General features: G+C 39.8%; 1 protein-coding gene across 2 annotated transcripts in view; it reads right to left on the bottom strand.

The window, feature by feature from the left end:
- Positions 1-12,116, bottom strand: part of PPP1CB (protein phosphatase 1 catalytic subunit beta) — a 39,528-nt gene extending 27,412 nt beyond the window's left edge. The window contains exons 1-2 of one of the 2 annotated variants that reach the window (XM_055327099.1): positions 12,040-12,116; positions 11,683-11,822 (exon numbers count right to left, since the gene is read on the bottom strand). In XM_055327099.1, the coding sequence (XP_055183074.1) occupies positions 11,683-11,734 (52 nt within the window). In that variant the 5' untranslated portion in view covers positions 11,735-11,822; positions 12,040-12,116. The other variant, XM_055327098.1, reaches the window with a different exon arrangement.
- Positions 12,117-12,542: the final 426 nt, after the last annotated feature.

The raw sequence follows: 12,542 nt of genomic DNA, 5'->3' as shown, positions 1-12,542 counted from the left end.
GTCATAACCCCCTACTTAACCAATCCTGACAGTATCAGTCACATAACTTTGGTGAAAGCACCAAAGTCTCCTACTCCTGATAGGTAATCTTTCTGCACAAACATGTCTACATCAGGAAAGGGGGAAAAACATGGAGCTCTGAGGGTCAAATCTGGCCCAACTCCTGCTATTGTGAATTTAAAAAAAAAAAAATTAAGGGAAAAAAAAGACACATAAAAATTATATAACTCTTCAGTGTCCACACATAGTGTTCTTCTACCAGAACACAACTACTCTTGTTATTTTTTTTAATTTTTATTTTTTATTTATGATAGTCACACAGAGAGAGAGAGAGAGAGAGAGAGAGAGAGAGAGAGAGAGAGGCAGAGACATAGGCAGAGGGAGAAGCAGGCTCCATGTACCAGGAGCCCGACGTGGGATTCGATCCCGGGTCTCCAGGATCGCGCCCTGGGCCAAAGGCAGGCGCTAAATCACTGCGCCACCCAGGGATCCCCCTACTCTTGTTATTATTTATTTTCTTCCTTTCACCCCCATTAAATTATGTATTATCTATGGGTACTTTCATCACACAATAGCAGAGTACATTAGTTGCAACAAAGACACAGGGCACTCCCATCACTTCACACTGCTTCTCATGGTACTACAAATTGCAGAGATACCCTTATAACTCAACAGCATCTTGAGTGTCATGCTTGTTGCTGTACTGCAACAGTTCATTCTACTTTTATTACAGTGCATACTCATGTCAAAGCAGAAAAACAGAATGCAAATGTTATATTTTTAAAGCACAGTGCAGTGTGGATTATTATTCTGTTACTGAATCAGATGGCTAGGCATTGTAACATTACAGCTGTGCTCAAAAAATATGTATATATGTGTGTACACACAGGAGCGCATATATATTTACAGTACCAGACTAAGCACTCATCACAACATTCCCATTTCACCAGAATCAATAGAAAAATTTGAAAATTTTAAATGGAATTTCATCATAGAAGAATTTCTTCACAAAAATAAAATGAGACTGCAACCAAAGTTAATTAAGTTTCTAACTGGCTTGTGTGTTAGCAAGAAACACCATTCACTAATGGTGAGTTAATGAAATCACATTTGATTAGAAAAGCCAAAGAAGTATGTTCCAAGAAAATAAACTTGTTTAAGACTATTAACCTTCCTGTAAAAACAGTTCTTGAAGTGTTGAGGACAATGGAAACATCAATAATCAATCAAAAAACAAGACAAAATGATTTTGAGTGGTCTTCCTTGGCTCTTGGTGAGTTCACAAATATTACTGATACTTACTTAACTGTTGGCTTATTTGAGGAGCCAATATGAATTAAGTGACCGAAGAGTTAATCTCTATGAACCATCTATGTGGAACTACAGACAAAAATATTTTCCAGAAGCTGAGAAAAACAAAACAAAAGATAGTGGCAAAATACATATGGAGTGCAAAAAAATCTAGTTAGACAATTATACAAAGCTTGTGAAAATTTAATGTGTTTATACTGTATGGAGCAATTGCTCAGCAGAGAGGCATTTTATTTTTAAATTTTATTTATTTAAGGGGAGAGGGGCACAGGGAGAAAAAGAATCTTAAGCAGGCTCCTCATCCGGCTCAGGGCTTGGATCTCATGATCCTGAGATCATAACCTGAGGTGAAATCAAGGGTCAGATGCTTAACCAACTGAGCCACCTAGGAGACCCAACAGAAAGATATATTAATCTATCACATATTGTTGAGCCACTGGTATCAATAGTGAACATCATTAGTGTTCATGAACTTAACCACTGCCCATTCCATGAGTATGAGAAATAAAAGCTAAATATCTTGAATTACACTACCACACAGTTTAACGGCCCAGTCGTGACAGTTTTATTGTTTTTTTGAGCTCAGAGCCAATTACTGAAATTTTTATGAATGACAGCAATCATTATCACTATTATGGGGAGTTTTATAAATTAGATTTTGGGGCAAACCTGATAGTTTCTTAATGATCCAATCTAAAATTCTAAGGCAAAAAAATACTTAAACACAAAACGTATACTGTGGTGTCATTTTGATAACTAATGCTGCTTGAATCACAAGCAAATGTCAAAGCTGCTTTATATACTCCCAGTGTTGCCAAAAGTTAAAGCAAGATCTTCATTTCCTCACAGATTTGCACTGGAGATATTTTCAAAGATCAAGCCACAATTCCAACAACATTCTTTAGATCTCAATGCTAGTAAAAAATATATCAAAATCTACTTAACTGTGTAAGCTGAGTAGTTTCCACCTAGCCCTCTACTGGAATTGATTAGTGTGCAATGTGATGACACACTAAAAGGCAAATATCAAGAGAGGAGTAATAGAATTCTATAAACGCTTTCCAAATGCCTAAAATCATTAACTAAAATCATATGCTTGTGGACTGATATCAGTATTTGGCAGCACCTATCTGTGTTAAGATACCTTCCCAAGATGAAATACAGAAGATCTCATTATAGATCAGCTTTAACAGGTTAACTCTTGCAACTGAGCTTCAATTAAACAAAATGTTATCTTCTCCCAAAAGAAATCCCCTCTTCTCATGATTCTTCTCATGAATACACAATTGTATTCACTCATTATAGTTCAAATTTCATATTAACTTAAAAAAATTTTTAAATGCAGGGTTGTCTTTTAAATTACAAACAGTATGTGAAATGCAGGTATTTTTGTGCATATGGTGTACATACTAATTTTGTTTCAATAACCACCTGTTTTCTCCAGCAAGTTCTTACTAGTAACTGCCTTCTCTAAAACAAAAGATGCCAAGAAAAGAGAAGCAACTCCACTATCATGTTTGCCCCATGAAATCTTAGTAATCCTCATTAACCTTTAATATTTTAATTCACACTTACTCTACTCTATCCTACCCGCCCCCAAACTCACTCAAAGTTATATATGAATCAATAGCAAAGTTAACTTAAATCCAGACTTCCTAAATTTCCTAATTTTTTTCTGCAGGATAAAATGGCAATTTTTCCATATTTAGCACATAAGTCTCCCTTTAAGCCACATAAAGTATAAATAAATAAATAAAAATCTTACAAGTGGCTAAAATGTGTAATTTTTGTTTTAAGTGAAACAATTAGGGAGCTGTCATACTTTCCATTTATCTTAAATCTGCTAATAGGAATAATTAATGTGGCCTTCAGGAGGTCTGTGTAATACCTCAAACCATAATAGTGTGTACTTATGTGAACATACATATTTTTCTGAGAAGGCCTATGGCTTTCATAAATTCTCAATGGGCCCTGTGAATAACCATAAGTCAAAAACTGATTACAGATACACTAGTAAGCAATTAATGAGAAAACAGTAAGGAAGAAAAATAACAGATACAAGTAAGACCTAGATATTTCAGAACAGAAGAAAAGTCCCCTAGTTCTGTGATTATCAAAGTGTGATCCCCTTCTCCACTATGTTGACATCTGCATGGTACAAAAGCAATAGTGGGCAAAAGTGCTAGCACCATAGCACAAACCAAATCAGTGGCACCAAGCTGTACTGGTAGTCACTGATGGCATTCACTGCCATGCACTTAAAGTGAAACACAAAAAAATTAAGTGTCACTTAACGCCCTCGAGTAGTAAAAATTATCAATTTTATTAAATTTCCATCGTTGAGTATATACCTTTTTAATATTTTGTGTAATGAAGTGGAAAGTGTCCATTTCTGTATACCAAAGCACAATGGTTGTCTTCAAGAATAGCACTCATGTGACTGCTTTACCCACAAGCCCAACAAGGCACATTTTTCACAGAACATCTTTTTTATTGGAAAGCACAACTGACAAACTATAGTTATTTACAATTAGGTATTTAACAGATACTGTTGAAAATGAACAAAGTGAGTCTGTCATTTCATGGAAAACAACTGACAGCATTTGTGCTAATGATAAAACCAAAATTTTAAAACGTTAAAATTTTGAAAACCTTGTATCCAGCACCACGAACTTGACAGCTTCTCCATACTTAAAAAAACTTCAGAAATCTTGTAGTACTAACAAGTATGATTTTTCTGAAATCTTACAATATTAAAAAATACAATTTTTAAAAAAGATTTTATTTATTTATTCATGAGAGACACAGAAAGAGAGAGAGAGAGGGAGGGAAGGAGAGTCAGAGACACAGGCAGAGGGAGAAGCAGGCTCCAGGCAAGGAGCGTGATGTGGGACTCGATCCCCGGTCTCCAGGATTAGGCCCTGAGCTGAAGGTGGTGCTAAACCACTGAGCCACCCGGGCTGCCCCAAATATGATTTTTTAAATACTGTGTAAGATGTGTTCAACATGTGAACATCCGCATAACTCAGTTTAACCAGTATTTTCCAAATGACCAATGCATGTTGCAAAGAATGTGTAAGATACATTTAAAGTGCAAGATCAATGCATTTTCATGAAAAGTAAGAAAAAAACTGATATATCAGATTCCATATTACAACTAACCTTTATACTCCTTCATTTTCCAAATACCTATCTGTATGATTAACTTCTATAAAAGCACACATTACAGGGATTTACTTATCACATTTTTTGTTGCTTTAGAAATCATTATTTATGCTAACATGTAATGGGTCATTATTATTTTTAAATGAACTAAAAAATTATTTTAATTGTTTAATTTCTAACACAGTACCAGTAACACACATAAATAAAAGCTCTTATCCTCTATTCTTTTGAGGAATATAATGTTGTCCTAAGACTCAAAAAGTTTGAAACCCACTGCTCCAGTCCCTAGCCAAAAGAAGGCATACAACAAATCTCCTTAAATTACCTTTCACCATGTTATTCTGCCTAGAAATATCTGCCTCTCAACACCAACACTAGCATGTCAAGCCAGATTACAAACTCTGGATGATGGAAATACGAAAGAAGTCTTTTACACATACATACACATATATGAGAAGAGTGGGGGAAAAAAAAAAGAGAAGAGTGGTTGTATGCGATTAATACAATGTGGAGGACACAATATGTTAGATCCTCACAAGGAATAGCTATCTCAAATATTACTATGGGGAGTGTTCAGAGCTCAGCAGCATAAAAAGCCCTCCATTACAGTTCAGATTTATACTAAATATTAACAGCAGCTAACATTTTCTGAGCTTTTATTATGTATTAAGAATTGTTCAAAGTGTTTTATCTGTTCAATCTTTACAGATGCATTATGAAGTATATACTTAGTATCACCCCCAACATGCAGAAGAAATTGGGCCAGAGCTGAAATTAAAAACATGCAGAACCTGTACCTTAAACCAGTATAAACATCACCTACCACTGTATCAATACTGATGAATCTTGAGTAAATACATTAACTGAGTAAACATCTGATTATCATTCAGGATTAGTGTAACGCATAACTACTGGAGTTTAGGCCTGATGTTCATAAAATACAGTCCTCCTTTCTGTCACTGTATAATTTAGATCTGTCTCTCACTCAGAAGCCTGGGCATTTTCTCTGATTACGTTGGCTCAAATATCTGATAAATATTCAAATAACATAGATGAAACCTACAAATACCTATGAAGTTTCCTTTTCAATTTACTAACTGAAATAAAAAGTCATTATAGCCATAAAATATAACATTAAAGAAAGCTATATAATAGATGTCCTTAAACTTCTTTTATTATGAAAAGTAACTTTTGATTTCTCTCATCTTGAAATGGGAGGTAAAATTAGGGGAAAAGATGGGAATTTAGTAATATTCTGATGAACATTCTGGGGACAAAATTCCTTTACAGTGAAACAACTGTGTCAAAACCTCCAAATTACATAGTGTTGGCATATATCAGAACCCAAAGGCAATGCTCCAACTATTACTTAAACACCTCTTGTCCTTGCACAGACACAGGTAAATCTGGGAAGGCAGAAAGAGTCCTGAGGCCTGGGATTTTGAGAAAGGAGATATATTTATCTATCTATCTGATCTCATAAATCACTCTGCTACACATGTGAATAGAAGCAGAATAAAGGCCAACTGCCGCTGTCCTTTTATTACTTTTTCTACTGCATTACAGATACCAACCTAGAGCAGGGGCTGAATTCTCCATCACTAGGAAAAGACTGGCTACTGGTTATTTATACTTGCTTAACTTCAGAATGAGTTTCTGCATTTTTAGTCTTCCACCTCTAGCTGTAGAATAAAGACTAATTTCCATTAAAGCATTTTCAATTTTATTAACAGATGGAAAGTCCCTGTTGCATGGTATATCTCAGAGAATGAGATGTAAAAAAAATTGCATTCCACCTACTAATAACCAAGATTTCAAAGGTAATCCAATTCAATCCTGGGGAAAAGTAGAGTTGTACAAGAGATGTGACCCTGATCACTTTCTCCTTCCTATATTCACTGATCCTCTATTTTTCCAGGAAAAGTAAGCCTTGAAATGGCTACTTAGAGCTGCCAGAAGGGAACGGATTGCTGCATAAGGGTATACATTTGCATCCACTCAAAATTAAATCCTAGAAGATTCAATTGGGAATTCCCATCCTCCACCAGCAGCCCTGCATTTACAAACCATTTCTTCTCTTAGCATCCCTATATCCCAAGTCTTCCAGAATAAGCTTTGTTTCAGAAGTACTTAATGATTTTAGTTATTGTTTCTAGATATCTTGACATTCTTATATACCTGTATTATTTTACCTGTTAGAATTGAGAACACATGCCACATTAATGAATACTGTTAAACAGTAAGCATGGAAAATAAAAGAAAAAAAAGCCTACTAGATACAATTTGCTATCTTCCCCATTAAACCTAAGTCTTAATATAATCCTGTCTCTAGATTCAGATAGAAACAGATTTCTAAATCCCAATGAATTCTAATCTTGTATTTAAGTATTTACCAGAAAATCTCTAGCTCCACATTCAAATAACAAAACAAAAACACTTTTGGACTACTTAAAACTTTTCTCTCACTTACTGGAATGAATTAAGAGGAAAACAAACTTTATTTCTGAATCAGTTAAAAAAATGTACCACACCTTTATATATCCTCTAGCTTCTCATTCAGGAAGAAGTTAGGAGAGAAAGTATCCCTCAGATGATCATCCCTATTCCTCAACCTGCTTTTTCCTAACAAATCTGGTTTTGAATCTATACACACTTTCCCTGCGGAAGCTGAGGTCGAAGCTGAGGTCACCAGGAGCACCTAGACTACTAGCACTTCCTTCAAACTGCTTAACCTTTAGAATTCTGGGTCATAATTAAACAACTGAAATTGGGGTGGGGGGGTGAGGCTTTAAACAGACTGGCAGTTCCTCAAAAGGTTAAACATATAGACTCACCGTATGACACGATTCAGTTCCTAGCTGTATACCCAAGAGAAGTAAGTGCCCACACAAAAACTTGTACATGAATGTTTATAGTGGTATTATTCGTAATAGCCAAAAGGGGAAACTACCCTAATATTCTCAAGTGATGAATAAATAAAATGGGGTATATTCATACAATGGATTATTCATTCACAAAAGGAATGAAATACTGAGACATGGCACAATATGCATAAATTTTTGAAACATCAAAAAAAGCCAATCACCAAAGACCACATATTATATGTTTTTATTTATATGAAATGTCTGTAACAGGCAGAATCCATAGAGACAGAAAGAATAGTGGTTACCTAGTGCTGGGAGAGGGATGAAAGGAAAAAGAGGTACTGTCAAACTAAATATATTTCCCGGGATTAAGAAGCAAGGGGCTAGTGGTAACAGGGTTGTGTTTTGAGGGTGGGTGGTGGTGGTAAGAATGTCCGAAAATTGATTGTGGTGATGGCTGCACAACTGTGAATATACTAAAAACCATTGAATTATACACTTCAAATAGGTAAATTACACAGTATGTGAATTATATCTCAATAAGGCTTTTATTTAAAAAGAGAGCTTTAATGTGTTTTTATTAATCTACTTCATTTTCTCAAATCCATTCTTTTTTAATCTTCAAAAGGACATATAAGAAAACTTCCTATAGGCTTAGTCTGTCTTAGCCTAACTGAATTTTTAGAGTACATAATCCACAAGAAAGGAAATGATCACAGAAGGTTCACAAATTTCAGGCATATATATACACATATAATATACACAATAAAATATGATATATATAATAAGCATGTATTCATTATCAACAGGTACAACCCAGTTTTTAAACACCTGGATCAAGTCTAGTTGGGAACAGAGCTAATGGGAAGCAATTTTTCACCCTATCCTCTTCCCAAACACATCAATCTACTCATTTCACTTTACCTCCTCCCAAAATAAAGCAACATTTATAATTTGAATAAAGTTTGCAAGGGGATTATGTTATACTCCCACTGCCATTCTAACTCCTTTTGGAACTAATGATCAAAGTAAAAAGCCTTCACTGGGTTTTCCAGGACATCCACAGAAACTAGATTTAATTTAAACAGTCAAGAGCACTATTATAAGCTACAAGAATGTGGTAACAGGGTCACTACAGGGAACAGTATGGCAGGTGTCTTTGGCTTTTAGTTCTAAGTAAAACTTAACCCAATATACTGGAGGGATATGCACTATTCACACAAAAAATTAGCATATGGTTTTGTATTAAATAAATTTTTAAATGTTCTAAAAGCGCTTTGAAAATATTATCAGTCATATGTCCACTCCAAAAAAGAAAAAACACAGAATAACTCATAAAATGTAGTTACTAAAAGCTGATTGGTAATTTGATATAATAAAGAAAAAATTGAGAACATGCTTTGGAATTATGATCAACATTTTATTTTTTTTTAATTTTTTTTATTTTTTAAATTTTTTTTTATTTATTTATGATAGGCACACAGTGAGAGAGAGAGAGAGAGAGAGAGAGAGAGAGAGAGAGAGGCAGAGACACAGGCAGAGGGAGAAGCAGGCTCCATGCACCGGGAGCCCGACGTGGGATTCGATCCCGGGTCCCCAGGATCGCACCCTGGGCCAAAGGCAGGCGCCAAACCGCTGCACCACCCAGGGATCCCATATGATCAACATTTTAAAATGGGATGAAGTCCTAATTTCTCCCCCTAATGTGGAGACATTCTGACCAAATTTTAACTTATATGTTCATTTAGAACTTAAAAAACAAAACCTAACTACAGTTATTCTGCTAGGCAGCTTTACAAAGTACCATCATTTGAATCTGAGTTAAATTTAACGAGCAAGTAATATTACTGAAAACCAAGGCAGACAAAAACATTTTTTTTTTCACTTAAATACTAAAAATAATTACTTTTTAGAAAATCCAAGTCTGTTCTGGATGTCTCTGCACAGGTCGAGATTTTGGAAAGGGAAAAGAGAAGGAGGCTGCAGAACCTAAGAATCCCAAGAAGGTACTGTCAAACTAAATATATTTCCCGGGATTAAGAAGCAAGTAATGAGGGGATCCCTGGGTGGCTCAGCGGTATAGCACCTGCCTTCGGCCCAGGGTGTGATCCTGGAGACACGGGATCGAATCCGGCATCCGGCTCCCTGCATGGAGCCTGCTTCTCCCTCTGCCTGTGTCTCTGTCTCTCATGAATAAATAAATAAAATCTTAAAAAAAAAAAAAAAAAGAATGAAACTCTACTGATGGGAGGGTGTTGAATATATGAACTGAGAGGAGGGTGGAAAAGCCCAGAAATCACTTTAGACTGGGAGCTCTTTTGGATAAAGAGCCTGTATTTTCTCTTTGGGTTCCTGGTGACTAACCTAAAGCAAGTCAATAAATTCTTGTTAACGTAAAAGAGGAAAAATGTCTAGACTAGATTTCTCACCAAAAAAAAAAAAAGGCAGGGGGAGGGTAAGGTAGGAGAGAAAGAAAGATCGTCCAAAGCCAGAACCGAACATTTAATTTGAATTCACAAAACTAATGGAATCACTCAGCCTTTTTCCTTCCATATCTTTCTTCCAATAAACTTGAACAAGCTTCTAGTGAAGCTACTGATCATCTTTAAAAAAAAAAGTGCATCTGACTTAAAAAGTTCAAGCTTAAACACTTGAAAACATAAATCTACTGTTCTATGCCTATAAAGTATACAAATACGTAAGTGTATTAAAAGTAGAAGTGAAGAAGCTGAGATACAAACATCAGGTTTTAAAACAGTTAAATTTACAAACCAACTCTAAAAATGGATTAAAAAAAAAAAACAAAACAAAACTAGTGAGCCTGGGCTTCCCCAAAAAGTTAACGAGACATTAAAATGTCCTAAGTTCCCTCTTAGAACAATGCACAATTACAAACTACAATTCTTTTTTTCCAAAGTTAAGTATCTCATATACCCAGCAAGATGTTCACATCTGTTAAAAGTCCACCAAGTCTTAAGCAGTGAACGCTGACTACAGGCACCAGGGGGCCTCCCAGGAATAACTTGGTAGTAAAGGAAAAGGTAAGTAAGCGTTCCTGGTAAAACTTTACTCTTAAAAGACTGCTGGAAAGCTTTCACATCTGGAGCAAATAAACCGCAGTTTGTTACACAACGGGCACACACACAACGGATGAGATACCGACTGGGAAAGGGAACTAGCCCGCCCCCTCCCCGTCCGTCCCCCAAAATACAAACTACAAGCATACACTGCGCTTCACCGTAGTAAACGGTTACCTTCAGGTGATCTGAAAGCAAGAAGTCCGCCAGTGCGTATGCACTCCGACGTTTCCAACAGAGAAGACTAAATTTTTTTTAAAAAGCCTGTAACTTGTTTTCTACACACTCACAAAGCGACTAGCGGTGATGTAAATTTTAGGGGTAAAGGGATTCACAAACGGAAGACTTGCGATCAACTCTGAATATTATCCCGGCCTCTCCCATCTCTTTCTTCCCTTTCCCTCAATCCTCCATCCAGGCATAGAACTCTTCAATAAAAACAAAAGCACCCGGAAACTTCAAAGACTTGCCAATCCAATACCTTTTAAACACAGGAGAGGCGTCACCTCACACCTTTCCTAAGTTTGTGCAGAATTTAAAATCCTGCTCAAACCTGTTCGTGAATTCTCAGACCCGAAAGCCAATCCCGTCAGCAAACGCGTCTACCTATTTCTTTCCTGGGTGCACCTTCAGCTCGATCAGAGACTTCTATTTCACTGAGTCAAAATTTCAAAAAAAATAAAATAAAAATAAATAAATAAATAAATAAATAAACAAGAGGTTCTCCACTCCCGCTAATGTTATCCTCTCTTTAATCAGAGTTCGTCCCGTAGCATCGTGTTAAAAGCGCCGAGGAGATCCAACAATGGTCTCAACGAGAAGGTTCTCATAAAATTCACTCCCCGGAACAAGAATCAGAGGCAGCCAAGGGCAATGCACAAAGAGAACAGAGAAGAAATACACGTTCCACGGGCACACAATGCACAGAAGCCCGCATCCCCGCGCCCTCGCACCCTCCTCGGGAAGGGTCACCCGGCGCCCCTGGCTCGCCCCCCCCCCCCGCCCCGGCCGGCGCGAGGCCGTGACGGTGCCCGAGGGCCGGCGGGGGCACCGCCCGCGGAGACGGCCCCTCTCGCACCGCCTCCCCGCGACCGTGTTCCCGGAGGCCGCTCCCCCCTCAGCCCCCGGCCCAGCAGCCTCCCGGCCCCCCTCTGCGGCCGCCGCGGGGCGGGAACGGGGGTCCCCCTACGGGCTTGGGCGGCGGAGGGGAGACGAGCGCCGAAGGGGGCGCCCCCTCCCCGCGGCCGGCCGGGCCCCGCACTCACCCTCCAGCAGTCGGGTGATGAGACTGTCCACGTTCAGCTCCCCGTCCGCCATCTTGTCGGCACCAGACGCTCCTTCCCGGCCGCGGGAACAAGGGCTTCACGGCGGCGGAGGCTGCGGCGACGGCTCGGCGCTCCCTCACCTACAAGTCACGCGGCGTTTCGACCCCGGCTCCAACTCCCCCTTTTTCCCCCGGGCCCTCCCCCCGCCCCCTCCCCGCCAAGTAGTGGAGCGCGCGTACCCTCGGAGGCACACAAGGTAAATAAATAAATAAACAAGTGGGGCCCCACGAACCGGGCCGCGTCAGACCCAGCCGCCACCTCCTCCTCCTCGGCACCGCCCAACTCCGCAAAGCTCACCAGCGCCGCCGACGGCCCCACCCGCAGCGCCACTCACTGCACACCGCCCTTCCCCGCCACCGCGCCACGCAGCCCTCCGCGCAGGCGCACGGCGCACGCCTCCGCGGCCTCCCCCCGCCTCCCCCCCGCCCTGGCCTTCGCGCAATCGCACTGGACTCGGTTCTCCCGCCGCCGCCGCCGCCGCCGCCGCCGCCGCCGCGCAGGTGCGTCGCGCTCCCTCGCCGCGGCCACTGCGCCGAATCGCCGCGGCCACTGCGCAGGCGCCCCGAGGCTGCGGGGTTCGCTGGGGCCCGGGAAGCTCCCTTTCCGCGGAGCGCGCGTGGGCAGCGCTGACCGTCCCGCTTCCCGGCTGCTCGGGCCGGGGCGCCCCGCACGCAGCGTTGTTGGGCCCTTCCCGCCTCGCTTTTCTCTTCTTGGCTTCCTTCCCTAGTGTTGCAAGCAAGTCACGTTTCCGTTCACCGGAAAACGTGGACCACACTACCCCTGGTGGAATCCCAAGTTTG

The sequence above is a fragment of the Nyctereutes procyonoides genome, unplaced genomic scaffold (assembly GCF_905146905.1).
Source record: "Nyctereutes procyonoides isolate TBG_1078 unplaced genomic scaffold, NYPRO_anot_genome, whole genome shotgun sequence".
Lineage (NCBI taxonomy): Eukaryota > Metazoa > Chordata > Mammalia > Carnivora > Canidae > Nyctereutes > Nyctereutes procyonoides.
Note: the sequence above shows the minus strand (reverse complement) of the source record. Positions and strands in the feature narration are given on the sequence as shown.